The sequence below is a fragment of the Amblyomma americanum genome, chromosome 5 (assembly GCF_052857255.1).
Source record: "Amblyomma americanum isolate KBUSLIRL-KWMA chromosome 5, ASM5285725v1, whole genome shotgun sequence".
In the NCBI taxonomy this organism is placed as follows: domain Eukaryota; kingdom Metazoa; phylum Arthropoda; class Arachnida; order Ixodida; family Ixodidae; genus Amblyomma; species Amblyomma americanum.
This window is the reverse complement of record NC_135501.1, coordinates 122,076,599-122,095,956: the sequence shown is the minus strand read 5'-3', so window position 1 is coordinate 122,095,956 and position 19,358 is coordinate 122,076,599. Positions and strand designations below refer to the sequence as shown.

General features: G+C 48.7%; 2 protein-coding genes across 2 annotated transcripts in view; both read left to right on the top strand.

Annotated features, from left to right (window-relative positions):
- The window catches only part of LOC144132657 (uncharacterized), a 40,830-nt gene extending 39,796 nt beyond the window's left edge, over window positions 1-1,034 (top strand). Inside the window, exon 10 of the mRNA XM_077665236.1 lies at window positions 642-1,034. Coding sequence (XP_077521362.1) covers window positions 642-715 — 74 coding nt within the window. The 3' untranslated portion in view covers window positions 716-1,034. The remainder of the gene's footprint in view (window positions 1-641) is intronic.
- Window positions 1,035-4,818: 3,784 nt separating this feature from the next.
- LOC144134156 (uncharacterized) lies at window positions 4,819-6,482 on the top strand. The gene is made up of 4 exons (XM_077667123.1): window positions 4,819-4,867; window positions 4,921-5,162; window positions 5,204-5,776; window positions 5,825-6,482. Exons 1-4 carry the CDS (start codon window positions 4,819-4,821, stop codon window positions 6,332-6,334), a joined length of 1,374 nt encoding a protein of 457 aa, XP_077523249.1. The 3' UTR covers window positions 6,335-6,482.
- Window positions 6,483-19,358: the final 12,876 nt, after the last annotated feature.

Below are 19,358 nucleotides of genomic sequence, written 5' to 3'. Positions count from 1 at the left end.
ACAGTGTTGCCAGACTTGCTGTGCATAAATGCAACTGATTGGGAGAATTTTAGCCCATTGAGCAGCTGGAAAAAACTTCTGGAATACCGGTTTGGGAAATGCATACTAGAAATGCACAATCCCATGTATTTGTGCAAAAACAGGTTAGATTGAAAGTGAGCATGCATATAGAGCATATACACAGATGAAGAAAAATAATTGTTGTACGCAGTAAGATTAAAACGTTTAATATATCACAGGAGTGAAATCTCTAAATCTAGTTATTGACAAAATTGACTACAATTTGTTTTAGAAAGGAAAAAACGAAGCACTTTTGTTCAGTTCAGAAAATTTATTTGAACAGAACTTTTGTGCATTGCAGTCTCCCAGCATCTGCAGTCTCCAGGTCCTGGGGGCAAGCTCATTTCAGTTTGTAAAATTACAAAATCTAGATGTGAGGCAGAAGGTGATATGCCAAAGCCCTCCAGCACCAGCATGCGCCATGAGGAACCACTGCTGCTAGCATAGAGTGCAAGGCCTGGGTAAACTAGTCCAGCGTTGTGGGGAATCAGCTCCAACTATATTAGTTTGGGGGTTAGGTGGGAATAAGGTACAAACTTAGTTGGCACCATAAAATCGGCCTTATTGTTCGTTTTCTGCAGAAGAGTTTCTGGACCTGGACGCCCTCGACAAGCCGATCCCAGAAGACGCACTACAGTTTGTGCCACTCGACTAGTCTCAAGCTGCCTGGATTGTTCATCTTGTCGCCACAGTTACCTCCAAGCTCAGTGCAAGACTCATCGACAGGCTGCACCAGTGTCTCTGATGCCTTTCTGCATCACTTTGAGGGGTCATTATTTTTTTTATTGGGCCAGGTCAGAGTAGCCAAAGTCATCATTCTATGGCACGCATGCCTTTTTTTTGTCAGGCTTTAACGGTGTCAAGTTGCACTTTTACTGTTTAGACCAAGTGTTCTACAGCACTGGCAGTCTCAGTGTGTGTTAAGTGTAGTGATGCCCAAGTGGCCTTGAATAAAGTCTATGTTACTAGCAGAATGTGTTACCAGATTGCATTACTGAAAGCCTTGCTAGGACTATGAAACTTCTCCAAATGTCACATGGCTGTGCCTCAAAGCACACTGCAGTTACAGTGCTCTCATCATCATCAGCCTGACTATGCTCACTGCAGGGTAAAGGCCTCTCCCATGCCTCTCGAATTAACCCTGTTCTTTGCCGGCTGCGCCCACCATATGCCCGCAAACTTTTTAATCTCATCCGCCCACCTGTTTTTCTGCTGCCGCCCGATACGTTCGCCTTCTCTTGGAATCCACTCCATTACCCTTAAGGAGCAGCAGTTATCTTGCCTTTGCATTGCATGCCTTGCCCAAGGCAGTTTCTTCCTCTTGATTTCAACTAGGATGTCATTAACCCGCGTTTGTTCCCTCACCTACTCTGCCCACTTCCGGTCTTTTAGCATGCTCTCAACGGTGTTGCAATCCAGTGTTGTAATCAGTGCATGCCCAGGTGTGCTGCTGCTTGGTTTCTTGTCTTTAATGCCCCAGTGAATTGAGACAGGTGTGCACTGAAGGGAACACTTATGAAGGAGGGTCGAAATCTGGGCCAGTTGGGAGTATACCTACTTAACAGAGGAAAACCAGTGAAAAATACTATAAAGACGATGGAGGGAATGCACACAACTGAAATGTCAACTTTGCATTATCGACTACCTTTCCAGCAAAGCTAACAGGGCATGCACATGCACAACGGGAATTTTAGCAAACTCGATGCAATACAAAATTTACGAGCAGTGAACTAGCACACGATACAAACATTAGTAAAGCTGATCATAGGATAATGGAAGTGATGGAAATTTTTGAATAACAGACACCATGCAAACATGTGAGAAACATACCCATGGCAGAAAATAAGAGTGCAGCTAAATAATAAGTGCAGCGGCTTTCGGGAGCGGGTTGAAGGTAACTTCTCAGCAAAGTGGCAAACTGTGCTTTGCAGATGCATCAAGGCTTCGGTTAGGGAGATGCTGTGGGCTGCAGTAGAGGCTAAGACCACATTCTTCCTGTATAGTCTCCAGAAATAGGTATCCCAGCTTACAGTGCTCTACAATGAGTGTTGCAGCAGCCTCCTGTTTGAGGCAAGAGTGGGGGGCTCTGCAAACCCTAAAGGGCAAGGCCGTAGTCATCATCATCCTTTCTGCCGCGGACGGCTTCTACTAGCGGACTATCTAAGCTGGGTTAGCCCTGCATTGTACCACAGAGGAAAAGAATTTTTTTTCATAGCATCTGGGAAGATTCGGATGCATGTAGCAATTCTATGAATTGCGATTTGTAACTTCACACAGGGCTTAGACGGCAGTATGACACTTAAATCTCGTCAAAACGATGAAAAGTTCATTGTGTGGGCCTCATGCATGATTTTTTTTGGGAGGTTATAACGATTATGTGATGGCTGCAAATACGAAAGACCTGAAGTATTCTAAGTTTGCGCCGTTTATTCGGCTTTCATTGGTTACTGTAACATGAAAAGTGGTGCATATTTGCGCATGTTTCTGAAATTAAGCTCTCCGGCAGTGCAGCCTGCAATAAAAGCCACAGGCTCTTATCTGTCTCGAAACTTGTTTCTCAAACGAAGGCAGGCCCCGACCAATCCTTTGCACATCCTCGATTATGAACTGTTTTAGCGTATTTGTGCAACAATCAGATCATTATTTCTTATGTGATAAAGTGACAACTGCTGTTGGAAATGGTGCATTGGGCCAAATGCATACCTTGGTTGCACATAGAAGGATGTATGCGCTGATGTGAAATGCTCGGACAGGGTGAAGGTAGCTTTGGGTTCCGCTTTTCAAAATGCTCGAGCAGACTCTTCTAGGATATTAACGAGAAAAGGCTATGTACCACGTTTTCGTATCTGTGTCTTCACAAGTTTTTCTCTTCTTTGAATCCTTTTCTCAACATTTTAGTTTTGTTGTTGTTCTATACAATTTTCTAATTTGAACCGCCGCGTTGCGCCAGCAGCCTTGCCGTTCTGCTCCCGGCCATGGAGGCAGGACTTCAGTGGAGCATAAATTCAGGAATACCGATTTGCTATGCGTTGCACGTGCATGCTAAAGAACCCCAGGTGGCAAGTACTAATCCAGTGTCCTGAGCTGAAATTAACTTGTGTGAAGATGTTTACTTTCATTCTCCCCATAGGCGAGTAGGGAAACACAAACGTTTAATTGCTATGTATGGTGGGTGTCTGGTGCCATAGGTAGAGCACGAAATTGCACGGGGACATTAAATTCCTCCTTATTATCGTTTGAAAGGATAGAGCACACCAACGAAAATGCTGTACACATCTGAGCTCTAAGCCACTACCACTGTATCCCAGAGCCCTAAAATACAGTTGGTGATACATCATAGCCACACCTGCGGCAAGCCTCCCGTTGTGGAGCTCTCACTCCAGTAAATTGAAGAGAAGAGTTTTAATGGTAAAAAAAAAAAATTCTGGCACATGTCTCAAACAACTTACCTATATGAAATAATTTACGAGAAAAAAAATTCAACAAATTTCAATCGTGATTCGAACCAACGACACTTCATCCATTCATCCACACGCACACCAAAAGCCGAGGCACGTTTCAGAATAAAAGCTGCAGCAAGCATTTTATTTCTTTAAAAGGACTAAAAGGAAATTAAATTTGTCTTTTAGAGATGGAAATTAAATTCCATCTGTAAACAGAAGGAACTGGTTTTTTATAAGCTTAACAAAAAAGTGACAAAAAAAAATCGTCGCCACAGTTCACAGTCTCACGTCAAAACCTGAAGATACGAGACCACTTCCTTCAGGCAGTACTTGAGTTGGTCGAACATTGTCACCTTAGTTTTGCACACTGCTTGAACGCATACGACCTCCTGATTCACTACCCCCGTAGTCCCGAAGTAGTTATCTTCAATGAAGAGCTCCGTTTCCCTTTTTAATGACAGCACACATGGAAGACCCTAGCTTATTGTGGGCTTGCCCCGTTTCAGATGATAGAATGGGTGTTCCTTGTACTTCTCGAAAGCCTGTGCTTTCAACTTGCTCACTGTTGGAGCCAGAACAAACTCGACGGCTTGCAACATCATGGACATATTGCGCTGGAGGCTATCTCTAATCTCAAGTGCCATGCTTCTGCAAATCTGGTAGGCGAGTCCCATAATCTGGATCATAGGGTTCTTCGCAGTTGCCGCACTGACGACACTCAGGCACTCCTCATTGAAATAGGGCCCACCTAAGGTAATGCAGCAGAGCCTCCTGTTGACCTCCATATTGGCAGCGATGGCCTTGCAGGCACTTATCCCGAGGGTTCCACACTGGGCGCTGAACCACCAAATGCTGCTGTTCTTGGCCAGGCCGTGGACAATGCGGGTGAGGCACATGGTGTCCACCCTCTTGCTGATGGTCACTGAATAGTTTTTGTCCGCTCGAAGAGGCCGGCCAACGCAGCCCCATCCTCTATGCTGATCTTGCAGTTGGTCTCGACCTCCCGGATAGAACGGTTCGTTCCGAGCGCTGAGCACAGTTGCCCGATTTCGGGTCCAGACGTGCAGACACACAGATACTCGAGGGTCTCAAGTCAACCGTAGAGCGTGCACCAGCTGGTTCATTGTGGGTGAGCCCCAGACGAAGAGCTGCACAGCACGGAGGATCTTGTTGGATGCCAGGGCGTTAGTGAAGGCGTCCTGCCAATGTTGGGGGATTCCAGATTGCACCCATCGCGTTGTCACGCAAGTCCAGAAGCATAAGCGAGCTGTTGACCTTCAATGCGTCGGGCAACCGCCGCGTCCCTGTTGGTCCAATGCCATTGCTCGCAATCCGCAGCGCCATCAGTGTGGTGTTTACTGCGAGTGCAGACGCTATGGCCATCGTCCCTTTGGCCTACAAAGGAGAGCTTCATGAGATGTACCCGTCGTCTGCTATTCCAGTGTTGCCAGAGTACAAAATTCCCAGTGTTGCCAGGTTCTTGTGCTGTCAGACTACAAGGTCAAACCCAGTGTGGCCAGACCAGCATCTGTACTGGAGTACTATAACAAAAATTGGCGCAGCAATAAGGATGAATGGCACAAAGGACCACAGTTTTTAGCTGGGAGCTTTAATACAAGAAACAACCACCACGAGAGCATTAATGCAAAACTAAAGAGGGTTGTCCGTCTTTAATGCTCTCTTGAGCAATTTGCTCCAGCACTCCAACCACAATGCAGCAAGAGTGGGACCACATGGCTGCACATTCGGTATATAAATGTCCCGCACATTTGGATGTGGAGGAGCCTCTCCAGCAGTATCAGCTGACTCTGACGCCCTATGCTTTTCCGTTCGTTAAGCAGCAAGATGAGCAGTCAAAGAATGTTACTGTCAAAGCCAACTGCCAAGATCAGTGGCGATGCCAGTCAAGCTGTGGTGAAACTGTAACATTGCACAGCTGCACTTGCTCATTTAAGCTTTCAATGATGCTGCCCTGTCATCACATCCTTGCAGTAAGGAGAGCTGAAGGCCTTAGTCTTTATGAAGGAAAGCTATGTAGTGAAAGGTGGAGCAAAAAATATTACCATTGCAAACAACGATTGTTCACAATAGAGCCACCAAACACTCCAACCATATCTGTCACACCAGTTGCGAAAAAGCCAAGGCCAATGACACAGCAGCAAAAGTACAAAGCTGTGTTTCCACTCTGCAAGTACTTGGCTGAGCTGGCATCAGTGGAATGCAATGATCAGTATTTGAAGCGTGTACAAGCTTTAAAGCTGCTGATAAAGGAGTAGGAAGGGGAGCAGTGTGATCAACAAAACTCCCATCAGCAGTAAAACTGCACTGAAGCAGACTCGGCATCAGATTGTTCTTTTAGCTCTTCTCCATTTCCAGAAGAACATGAAGGGAACGAAGCGCCGGTCACTCTCTCGGAGCACCCTGACATAGTTAGTCCTATTTTTGAAGACGAATCAGCCCCAAGCCCAGTGAAAATTGCAAGTAAGCTACTGCTGGAAATGGTACCTGGCCATGTGCCACCGTTCAATGAAGCTGAGAAAGCGGCAGCAGTAATGTCTCCAAGCCCTGTGATTACAGTTAAGTCAGATGATAGTACTGAGACAGCAAACGCTGCAGAGCTGAGTACAATCCAAATGCCTAAAAAGATTAAACCTCGTGGTTTGCCAGTGGGGTCTGCAGTCACTGTAATTGGACTGCCTAAAAGGAAGAAAGTTCCAAAAGCCTTCTCTGATATCAGTAAAGCTGAGAAACAAAAGAAAATTCTTGGTTGGCTGGTTGGAGACAGAAACGCCAGACTTGCCTTGGAACAAGAAGTTTGCCTGGGTGAGTGAACTTAAATGTCCTATTCCAATCTTTCCAGCTCTTTTGTGGAAAGGGGCTAGGTGGGCATACACTGTGCAGTATGGTCACATTCTACATGGCTGACTATGTGTAGCTATACATCACTTCTAAGCCCATTTTGTAGCAACATTGCCTATTGGGTACTAGGTGATTTAACCTTTGTGGTATTGTTTTGGCTTAATATGATGGGAATTTTTTTAAAGTGGCCTTTCAACATATGTATGGTGATGTCACTCTGCACCTACTGAGGTGCTAAGGATAGAAAAGTGCATTTGGAGGCTTCATTACAGTGTGCTCATGGTCGCATGAATTTTGTCTTGCAGCGCAAGGCAAGGTGGAGACCATCCCTTCAAGGCTGCCAGAGTTCATCTTGGACATTTAGTTCAACGTTGCTGCCGTGAAAAACTTTCTCACTACCGATGGCTGGTGTGCTGTGCAACACGTTTTTGAAGTCAAGCACAAGAATATGAAGTGCAAGAGCAATGCTTGCAAGGACCTGCTAAGTGAAGCACCATCAATTGTTTGTGAACCATGTCTGGTACCACATGTGCTGCCAGAATGTTAAATAAAGTGCTTTAGCAGAAGCCAAAGCATGGTTCTGGAAAAATTGTGCATAAAATGCAAGACCACCTAAAGTGATGCCTTTTTTTTTAAGTAAACAAGTGTTTGCATTCACTGAACTTGGTGTTGTGATGACCCCCATAATGCGCAGGTCCACACGGGACGGAGAGGCAAAGAGACACCGTATGGCTCAGTTTAAACAAACAGGTATATTTAATAATTACACATGATTAAGATTATACATCAGAGGCTGGGGCGTCCGAGCTTACGTGCCGACGACTTCATGGGGGCGATGGAGTGGCTCCGGAGTTGGGCTCGAGCGGTTGCTGGCAGCAGCTGCACGCCGACGGGCTTCGGCGCTGAAGGCCCTCTTGGCGAACGATGTCGTCCTGAGCGTGCTTGCAGTAGAATTTCGATAGTCGTCCGTTTCTTCGAGGATGGTTCACAAACCCTTCCTCTAGTGTCGTTCGGCTTGGAAGATGAACAGGAGGCGAGCTTGTAGATGATGACAGCAGAGCATAATTTTACAACAGAACAAACTTTGCACTACTTTACTCATCGACCGGGCAGGTTAGTGCCTAAGTAGCATCACATTACATGCTAAGCATGGAGCCCCAGCTCAGACTGGACTGCATCCGTTTACATGTGCTTTTAAGCACTTGATTAACAAAGGACTAAGGGCGGTCATTTCCAGTGGCCCGCCCAAAGCATCAATTCTCCAATCCAAAATAACATGCGAGATGGGGACCACCCCCTGGGTTGGGCTTAGCCTCGAACCCAGAGTCTGTTAACAATACAAACTAAATAAACAACAAAAACGCCACCACTCTCTCTCAAGTGAGAGTATACACAGGCTCTCTCTTCGGAGCTAATTCACTAGCGCCTGTCTTTCCACATTCTTGGCGAGTACTGCCTGTCCGCCATGACAGGTGTCCGTCACGGCCCTTCTGGGAAGCTGTGGGTGCCTTCCCGGCGATAGCCCACGACAAAGGGGGGGGGGGGGGGGGGGAGGGAAAGAATGTTGTCCCAGTGGCCCGGAAATTGGGGAGGATAAAGCCTGTTTCCCCGGGGCGGCGGCGGGTCCGGTTTTTCTGGTCGTCACTCAAAGAGCATGGCTGGGTAATTGATGATGCCGCTGTCACGGGTCTCCGTCTACGCCGCGCCGTCGAACGTGGATCCTCGTAGCATACACGGAATGTCACACTCGCTCACCCTCCAGAAGAATGTTCTCCGAACATTTGAGTCCACGCAGCTCCCCTTGTCTTTCTGAATCGCCTCGCACAGTGCGTCCGACAAAACACTTTTCGCTGCACTCAACACCACTGCACAACACCATATGCCTCCGCTGTCAATACTGGCGTCTCCAGGGGCAGCACTGATCTTCTTTTACAGATAAACATGAAACTCAGCACCCAAGCCTCTCCTTTCTAGTCCAAACTGGACGAAATAAATTTACCACAGTTACAAAGGAGCTCCCACTTCTAGCACGATCACGGCACAGACAAAAATATAGATAACGAAAGGAAGAAGGGCAGGTTCTGCATGCGGTCCGCATGCTCTCCTGTGAAGGTGTTACTTAATGACAGAAAGGTTTAACTATTAACTCCGATAACTTAACACATACGCATATAGCAATGTTATGAGCTGCGGCATTACACAATTCTAACTAGTTCACAACTCCGCTCTGTTTACGCCATTAGTCCGACTTAGCTTTCCGATTTCGCAGCGGATATCGGCCTTCATGAGTCATACTAAGTAAGTCTGTGCCCCTTTGTCTGCTTTGGGACTCGCGAGGGCTCGTGGCAGGAGCCTCTCCTGGCGTTATCTGCGCGGCAACCTCGCGCGCTTCTTCTTCTAGCAATGCATGAAGTAAATCCGGTGGCATTCTGGCCGTCACCTCTGGCGCCTGCCGAACAAATGCAGGAGAGGGCGTTTCTTGCGAACTATCTGCGCGCTCCGCTTCACTTCTGTCCCCATCAAAATCCGCGCTTTCCCTTTCCTCATTTCGTGAATACTGAACCGGTGCCGACTTGAGGCGATTTGCGTGTATCCTTATCAAACGCCGGTTCACGTCTCGGACTCTGAAGTTTACCGGAGAAAGCTTCTCGACAACCTCGCACGGTCCTCTCCACATCGTCTGGAACTTACGAGCTAGCCCAATCTGCCTTTGGCAGTTTTCAATGTACACGCTGTCCCCCACATTAAACGGCGCGTCTCTAGCACTGCGATCGTGCACCTCCTTCCTGCGCTTCGCCGCTTTCTTTAAGGACTCCTTTGCGATGTCCCTCGCCACTTGCAAGCGCGATTCTAGCTCAACCTTATAGTCGTCCAGTGAAGCGTATGGGACACGACGGGGGCCCTCTGGCACTTCACTAGGCTGGTCCGGGTCTCGGCCGTAGAGAAGAAAGAATGGCGATTCGCCCGTGCTCTCGTGTGCTGCGGAATTGTAGGCAAACATTGCATACGGGAGCCACAAGTCCCAGTCCCGCTGGTCGCGCGAAACAAAATGCGACAGGAACCCGGCCACGGTTTGGTTCAGTCGCTCCACCGCGCCGTTGCAAGCCGGATGGTACGGTGTTGTCTGCTTCTTAGCGATCTTAAGCAGCTCGCAAACTCTCCTCATTAGCTGCGACACGAAGTTCGTTCCCCGATCTGTCAAGAGTTGCCTCGGGGGTCCATGTCGGAGCACGATCTGTTCGACAAATGCTCTTGCAACCGTGTCTGCCTTCTGATCTGGGAGTGCTACCGCTTCCGCGTATTTTGAAAGGTGGTCGACAAATACTAAAATGTACTTGTTTCCGGAAGTGGTCGTGGGCAATGGGCCCATTATGTCCATACCTGTCCGCTCGAAGGGAGCCGAAACCTCAGGGAACGGCTGAATTGGAGCTGGTCTTCGTCCCTTGGGTGTTTTTCTTTCGAGACAGGAATGACACTTCGCACAGTAGTCTCTAACATCCTGTCGCATGCCACTCCAAAAGTACAAACGCTCCACACGCCTGCGTGTCTTCGCTACGCCAAAATGACCGGCGCATGGCGCATCGTGAAACGCGCGAAGAACCCTTTCTGTCCACGACCGAGGTATGACGACTCTCTCCCAAGCGGTTTTCTCTGGTCTCCCTTTCCTGGTTGGCCTCGTGCGCCGACACAGGGTGCCGTCTTTGTCAATGAAATAACCTAGCTGTTCGGGGTGAGACGGTGCGCCCTCTAAGCTTTCGATTATTCGCTTCAGGTCAGGATCTTTGCACTGCTCTGTGCGTAATTCGGCGGGGTCGACTACGGGGACAAACTCTTCTATAGCTGCCACGGCAGCTGTGCGGCTGAGTGCATCAGCATTCAGATGTGTCTTTCCTGACTTGTGCTCAACTTCAAAGCAGTATTCCTGCAGGTGTAGATTCCATCTAGCGAGTCGCGAGCTAGGGTCCCTGACACTCATCACCCATTTCAGAGGATGGCAGTCTGTGACTAGCTTGAATTTGCGGCCGTAAAGGTAGCATCTGAAGTGCTTTACTGCCCAGACAACGGCGAGGCACTCCCTTTCCGTAGCTCCGTACTTTTGCTCTGTGGGGCTCAGCTGTCGGCTAGCAAAAGCAACGGGATGTTCTTTGCCCTCGATAATCTGAGATAGCACGGCACCAACTGCGAACTTTGACGCATCTGTGGCCATAACGAAGGGCAAATTAAAATCCGGGTGGCGCAACAGCGGTGCACTCATTAGCTTCCCTTTCAGGGCCCCAAAAGCATTCTCCGCGTTTTCGTCCCAGCGAAAGGCGACATTTTTGGCTGTTAAGGCGGTGAGCGGCTTAGCGAGCTTGGCGAACTCCTCTATGTGCCTTCGGTAGTAACCGATCAGGCCGAGAAACTGCCGGACCTGGCGGACGCTAGTCGGGGAGGGAAATTCCGAGACACACCTTAGTTTCTCAGGGTCCGGTCGCACGCCGTCAGCTGAAACAACGTGCCCGAGGTATTTCACCTCGTTTTTGAGGAATTGGCACTTAGAGGGCTTCAGCTTGAGACCCGCTGCTCTTAGTCGCACCAAAACCTGCTCAATATCGCGCAAATGGTTATCAAAACTGTCATTGTATATGATAATGTCATCCATATACACGAAGCACAGCCTCCCCAGAAGACCTGCCAGGATAACATCAGCGGTTCTCTGCCAGACAGCAGGGCTGTTGGCCAGACCCATCGGCATTCTTTTCCATTCATAGTGCCCTGAGGGCGTGTTGAATGCCGTTTTCTCGGCATCTGCCGGATCCATTGCTATCTGCCAGAATCCCGCCGCCATGTCCACTACCGTGAAGTACCTGGCAGAGCCCAGCTGAGAAAGTGTCTCCTGTATATTGGGGATGGGGTATGGATCGATGCGAGTTACGGCATTTAGTTTGCGGTAGTCCACTACCAATCGATACGAGCCATCTGGCTTTTCCACCAATAGTGCTGGTGCTCCCCAGGGTGACTTTGAGTGTTCGACAATGCCGCGATCAATCAGGTCCTGCACCTGCCGCTCCATCTCCTCACGTTGGGAGTAAGGAATCCTGTACGCACGCTGGTAAACGGGCGATGAAGTGCCGGTTTCTATCCTGTGCTTTATAACGCCACAGCAGCCCAAATCCAGGTTGGACGCGGCGAATACCTCCGAGTAGTCGTTCAGCAAACCAGCCAGAGCCTCCCTCTCCCTGGATTTTACGTGAGAAAGATCGAACGACACCTTTGGAGCAGCCGAAGGACTAGCATGCTCTACAGTTGCGAGTACCGTATCGGTGGGCTCACGTTGCTCTATCGCAGAGGTGAAGAAAGCCAATGTTTTGTTCTTGGGAAGGCTCAGTGGCTGCTGGCTACAGTTAACCACCCGTAGGGGCACTCTGTGGGCGTCATTAACTGTCACGAGGCACGCGGCTGCCTTCAGGCCATTGCTGAGAGAGTCGACCGGCTCAAGCACTCCCACGGCGCCGCTCTCTACATCTGAAGGCACAAACGCGTACAAAATGTGCTCCGACCAAGGAAGGACGACCGCCTCCTCGACCAGCCGGACGGCAACCCGCGAATATACCTTCTCCAATGATCCCACTGTTTGACGGGTGTCAATATCGGTAATGCGAATCTCAGCCCCTCTCCTGTTCAAAAACGGAACTTTTGAGCCGCCCGCATTAACCTCTTCCTCAGAGAATGAGACTACTACCTTCCCTTTTCTCAAAAAATCCTGCCCTAATATACCTGACACTCCGTTTGGCAGAGACACCGTGTCCGGGCATACGTAGCAGGGGTGCTCCAATGCAATTCCGCCGAGAGAGAAGTGTAACCGGTAGAGTCCACTTATGCCAAGAGGATCCCCCGTTATGCCTACAAATTTGGTTGCCATACCACCAGACGCTTCCAACACCTCGCGGTCCCCCTTCCTTCGAAGCGTGTTAAAACTGCTCTCCTTAAGCAATGTCACCTTTGACCCCGTATCTATCAACAATTCAATACAACAACCATTTAACTTGCAACGCACAACAGGGCATGCCTCGTCGGCCACACAAACTACCACCACCTCATCATCTACTGCTCCCTCCCCACGCTCCTCAGGCTGGGGAGGACTAACTAGTTTTTTGACTCGGTATCTGGAGCCCCGCTGTAGGCTTGCTTAGGGCGTGTCTCGCCTGCTTCTCTTTGTGGCTCCCCACGGCGCACGTTTTGGCAGAACCTGGCGATGTGTCCGCGACCCTGGCAAGCGAAGCATACGATTTCTTCAAAATCTCGCATACCGCGCCTGTAGCTTTGTGGCGGTCTCCGGTTTCCAGCGAATGGGCGCTGTTGAGCGCGCGCTTCAACCTGGCGTTCTACCTGCTGAGTTAGCAGCTGTTCCAAGCGATCTAACCGCTCTGTCAAGAGAGCAACCTCAGGGTTGAGCACCGCTCTCTCTATGACGCGTACTCTCGCTGCGGCTGTCGTTAACGCCTCATTTCGTTCCTCATCCAATGCGGCCTCCACGGCTTGGTCGAAATTGCTCGGCTTGCGCGAGAGCACGAACCGGCGCACGGGGTCTTGCAGACCAGCCACGAACAAAGCGGTCATTTCCTCTTTAAGTATATCCTCCGCGTATTTCTTCCTTAACTGGTCTCCTTCCTCCTCCCTGCTTAACGTATCGCGTGCTAGGCGCTGAAGCCGCGACGCAAATGTTCGCACGTCCTCCCCTACCATCTGTCCGGCGTCACGGAACCTCTGTACCCGCACGTGACGTGGTTCAGTGTCGAAATGCTCAAACGCGAGCTTCTTAAATTCCGCAAATGATTTTGTGGATTTTACTTTTTCGTCTCGCCAGGCAAAATCATGAGCAGCTCCTGCCATCTTACACCTCGCCATTCCCAGCATTTGAGCATCGGACCATCCCCCCATTTTCCCACTCTCTTCTAGCATGGAAAAGAAATCGCAGATTGGAACCCCTGTCTTATCTCCCGTAAACGTCGGAATGACGCTTCCTAATGCCAGCATGCTTGCTCCGAGCGACGGCTGTGGAGTGGGAGCTCCCTCAGATACAGTCATTTTTTTTTTCAAGCCCTCCAGTGCCTCAAGCCTCTCAAATGGGGGTAAAAGTCCCACAATCAGTCCCGTGATTCCCTTTTGATTACAATTTTGAAGTCCTGAATGTCACAGCATTCAGAGGACATTTGCTTTTGAGACCCCACTTCTGACACCAGTGTGATGACCCCCATAATGCGCAGGTCCACACGGGACGGAGAGGCAAAGAGACACCGTATGGCTCAGTTTAAACAAACAGGTATATTCAATAATTACACATGATTAAGATTATACATCAGAGGCTGGGGCGTCCGAGCTTACGTGCCGACGACTTCATGGGGGCGATGGAGTGGCTCCGGAGTTGGGCTCGAGCGGTTGCTGGCAGCAGCTGCACGCCGACGGGCTTCGGCGCTGAAGGCCCTCTTGGCGAACGATGTCGTCCTGAGCGTGCTTGCAGTAGAATTTCGATAGTCGTCCGTTTCTTCGAGGATGGTTCCCAAACCCTTCCTCTAGTGTCGTTCGGCTTGGAAGATGAACAGGAGGCGAGCTTGTAGATGATGACAGCAGAGCATAATTTTACAACAGAACAAACTTTGCACTACTTTACTCATCGACCGGGCAGGTTAGTGCCTAAGTAGCATCACATTACATGCTAAGCATGGAGCCCCAGCTCAGACTGGACTGCATCCGTTTACATGTGCTTTTAAGCACTTGATTAACAAAGGACTAAGGGCGGTCATTTCCAGTGGCCCGCCCAAAGCATCAATTCTCCAATCCAAAATAACATGCGAGATGGGGACCACCCCCTGGGTTGGGCTTAGCCTCGAACCCAGAGTCTGTTAACAATACAAACTAAATAAACAACAAAAACGCCACCACTCTCTCTCAAGTGAGAGTATACACAGGCTCTCTCTTCGGAGCTAATTCACTAGCGCCTGTCTTTCCACATTCTTGGCGAGTACTGCCTGTCCGCCATGACAGGTGTCCGTCACGGCCCTTCTGGGAAGCTGTGGGTGCCTTCCCGGCGATAGCCCACGACAAAGGGGGGGGGGGGGGAAAGAATGTTGTCCCAGTGGCCCGGAAATTGGGGAGGATAAAGCCTGTTTCCCCGGGGCGGCGGCGGGTCCGGTTTTTCTGGTCGTCACTCAAAGAGCATGGCTGGGTAATTGATGATGCCGCTGTCACGGGTCTCCGTCTACGCCGCGCCGTCGAACGTGGATCCTCGTAGCATACACGGAATGTCACAGTGTTCATGGCTGCACCAACTGTATAATTTGAGCAAAAGGCCATAATGAATTCTAATTGAGTCATTTCTCTACAGTAGAATGGATAGTTGGGCTAGTTGGTATGCGTTCATTCTGGGTGGACAACAGTGCAAACGGACGAAGAATGAGACCAATGAAACGCAGACGAGCGCATGTGATGTGATTAGAAGCAAAGTGCAGAAACTCATCGTGAAGCGATGTTAAGCCCTGTCACTGTTTGCGCTGCAAGATGAACACTAGGACGTACACAAACGCTCAACAAGCGTTATGCAAACCCAAGCCAAAACTCGTTCTATTGCCATTTCTCACTAACTACTTGCAAAAATAAAATGATGCAGCACAATATCCTGTTACGCATTAGGCTGAACAGGATTGCCACTTTCAAAACAGACATGCAACAGTCTGCAAGCAAACTGGGTTCCCGATCCCTAATGCCATCTTTAATCCCGTCTGTAAGTAAATATTGTGGCAGATAATGCTGCATGGAACTGTATAGAGTCAAACAGTTCTGTATGGACGGAACCCCATCGCTAAATGCAGTTCCGTCTGGACGGAACTCTAGCCACAGCTTTAAAGTACAGCACGCGATTAACACGCCGTAACAGGCTCGCTAGGGCCATGCACCGGCAGATTACGCCAGGTGTACCCGCCTGAGCGAGACATCACACGCCGGGTTGCATGAATGCGCGCGCGATTTCCTTACCTCAGAAGAAACCAATTAGACCACCGCCGCGGACGTGCTCTCTCACTTGGCGAACAGGCGACGGCCGCTCCAAACTGAGCTGCTCTAATGAGCTTGGCGGTTCCGGAGCGTTAGCACGAGAGCACAAGGCAAGAACGTAAGAGGGGGTGGGGGGTATGTGGCAGTCTGGCCACACAGGAATTGACCTTATAATCTGGCAACACTAGTATGGCAACACCGGAATAGCAAACGACGGTATTTCAGTGGAACATGTTCTTGGGCAAGCTGGTTCATAGCTTGAGTAGATGAAGCACTGAAAGATGAAAGAATTGTTGCCATACGATTCGACGCACTCGAAAACTGTGAAACGTGCCATTGCCATCATGTGCCTCGATTCAGCTCTAAAGAAATTGTGCTGTCATAAAGTACTGGCGATTAGTTCTGTGAGGGAAGCATTGCTGAAAAAGGTAAAAAAAGAAAGAAAAAAAGAACGAGGATCGTGAAGTATCTGAGAAGAAAATCAAACCGGTGGTGATTCCATACTCCCACAAAGTGACTCATAATTTTAAGCATGTGGCCGTGAAAGCATGTTGACCTGTGGAAATGTGTACATCGGCCAGACACGCCGATGTATTAATGAACGCCTAACGGAGCATACACGCTCGCTAAGAACTGGTACCGGATCACGTTTTCTGCATCACTGCAAGGACTGTGGCAAAGAAGAGCAAAAAATTTGTGAAGTAAAACTCCAAGAAACTCAGATATTAAGTAGAAGTAAAAATAAGACTGCCCCTGAACTGCTAGAAGCCCACCTGATAAGAAAAAGCAGAAGTTCCTGTATCAGCACCCACCCCTGGTCATTCATAAGGAAGTATATTTTTAGATAAGATTAGAAAGATTTGAATCACTTTTGTTCCCTCCTCTGTAGTATCCTTCCCCTCGCACGTCATTTACATGTTGTTGGTTATATTGTTTTTGTCTCCCTTTCAAACACGCCTTCCTCTCCGCTATAAATAAGCCGTTCTTGAATTCAATAAACAGTTGCAAGTAGAGCCTGTCTCGTGTCTTTTCCTGTGTGCTGTATTTTTGTGCACTTCATCTACTCAAGCAAACGACGGCTACATCTCACGAAGCCCTACCGGCCTGCATTTCCGCCTTCTGCAGAGTCGCCGACCTCAGCGTATTGTTCTGTTGAAGCTTCGCAAACTGTAGCGCTCCTCGTATGTACAGCGTGTTGACCTCCAGCTTCAAAACTTCCACCGTCTTGCTGGACTCGAGCGCCTTGAACAGCGCGATGATTTCGACCCCTTTGAGGCCGAGCTGAACAAGGGATAGTTCCTTCAGCGCCGCGGTCGACTGGACGTAATCCGAGAACATCGTCACATCGCACTGGCGCAGTTCCAAGTAGGAGAGCTGGATGCTGACCGGGTGGCCACGCACCATGCCTCTGAGAAGGCCTTGACGGAATGACATCCGCACAGTCCGTCCACGTGGAGCGGATGTACCGTACTGCTCGATCGCGGCGTTGAGGATCAGGTGGTCGAGCGCATTCGGCTTGAGCGCGAACAGTCGGCCCTTGTAGCCGAAGTGCACATTGCAGATGCTCCGGTGAATAGCGAGGAGCTCTTCCAGAAGCGTCGCGCACACAAGTCCTAGTCGCCATAGAGTTTTCAGTGTTAACTTGCAGGAAAGCCAAGGTAGATGTATAAATCCGCCTTGGGAAAGCTAGCGCCCGCCTATGGCAGTTCGCATGGAGCTTGCTCGAGACCACTGAGTCACCCATGGGCGCTAAGCATCATGGGGCGGAGAGCTACCGACTGCAGAACCAGTCTTGTCCAAAAAAAAATAATACAAAGTAAACGTTGTTTGATAATCACGAATGCACTAACATTCAATATCCTGCCTATAAATTGCAACAAACGAGCGGAAGAGCATGTAAATGTAAAGTTTGCCCAAAATAAGCGATAACTAGAAGCCAATATTTCGCTCTTTATAGACGCACTTTTATAAATAAATATGTTTGCAGAAAAAATTTCGCCGTTTTAACACTTTCGGAGGTTTTTAAAGGCACTTAGGAAACCAAAAACCTTTTATTGGCGGTGTGTGCTGTGGCGTTTTCGCTACTATGGCTTTTGCGCACTACGTTTGCGCCAAAGTTGTCTGCGATGTCGACGGAACGGGACATTTCAGTAACGCCGCTCTCTGTTCATGAAAAAAAACTGACTGTCCCGTACCAAGTAGCTCGTCGCCCATGATGCTTTGAACGCCCATGGTGGCTAAGGTGCTGCGGCGCCAGCGTGTCAAACGCCTGTGTATCAAAATTGAGGCAAAAAAAGGGTAATTTTCACTAGGATCGCTGCGAACGTTATCCTTCGCTAGGTACCTTTTTAAAGGTGGGAGATCCTTCGCGCTGCGTAGCGTAGTGGTTAGTGAACTCGCCTCACGCGTGGAAGACTATGGTTCGATTCCCGCTGAACGAAGAACTTTCTTTATTATTTTATTTTAAATCACAGCTTGTTTTTGTGCAAACAAGGCGTGGTAGAAAAAAAAAAGGCAACCGAAACCGAAACTGAAGTTTGTGCAGCGCCGTATTGCTGCTCCCGTGGACTGCACCTTGTCGGAATCTCTGCGCCACGCAGTGCCAATTTTGAATGCGCGTTTAGAGCACCCCCGAAGTTTCTCTCCAAGCTTCGGCCTGTGCTTTTAGCGGATGAATAAGACAAGGACGCCCTTGAAACATGGCTGGGAATTGTTTCGTTCAGCTTGACGTCGGCGAGCTGCACAGAGTGCGTCACGCAGAAGTACGCTGTCACTTAATGACGGCCAGCTGTGGGGCGCGAGTTGATGCATGACTGAAAAAACTGCAGCGCAATGAAGACAACACAAGGAAGAAAAAGACAGCACATGCGCACACTACCAACTGTTTATTGGAAGAAAAGGGGCACATTTATGACCCTCATTCACCATGTGACACCGCTCTATCGCTCACAACGCCAATTCATTCATTCCCCGTACTATCATTGAATTGAATAGTTTACTATCAGTCATTGCCACAGAAACTGACATCATGAAATTTCAAGGGCCCCGCCGCGGTGGCTCAGTGTTTAGGGCGCTCGACTACTGATCCGGAGTTCCCGGGTTCGAACCCGGCCGCGGCGGCTGCGTTTTTATGGAGGAAAAACGCTAAGGCCCCCGTGTGCTGTGCGATGTCAGTGCACGTTAAAGATCCCCAGGTGGTTGAAATTATTCCGGAGCCCTCCACTACGGCACCTATTCTTCCTTTCTTCTTTCACTCCCTCCTTCATCCCTTCCCTTACGGCGCGGTTCAGGTGTCCAACGATATATGAGACAGATACTGCGCCATTTCCTTCCCCCCACCCAAAGAAAAACAAAAAAAAACAATTATTATTTCAAGGGTTTCTTCACTGTAACGGAAATGTGTAAAATTTGCTATTTTTGTTTGTTCATTTTCTTTTTTTGTGTTATGCCTTATGTTTTAATGTTTTGTTGTTGTTGTTGTTGTTGTATAGCACTTTTTACTGAAATGTATCGTGTTTATTAATGACTGTACCCCCCCCCCCCCCCCCTATGTAATACTCTCTCCTGGGGGTCTTTAGGGGTAACGTGAATAAATTAATAAATAGACAAGTAATATATAAAATACACGATTAAAAATAAAACGCAGAAAGCTTATCTACAATTCGCTTAAATCCCTCGCTTATGTAAAGATTAAACAAAGCACTAGGTTATAACAGAAAGATAAACCAAACAAAATCTTAGCAATAGCAGTGTCAGTCGATCGTAGCAAAACCAGTGTCATGCATTCGACGAAAAAGCAGTGAAAACCTTAAACGTAAAAGGAGAACAAAATAAAATAAAATAACAAAAAGAAACATAATAATGAAGGCCACAACAATAGCCCCACACAGGTTTGGGAGTCGGACGCCGGAAAGGAATAGGGAATTCTTGGCGGCACAAGTCTTCATTGACACGTTTCAAGATAGC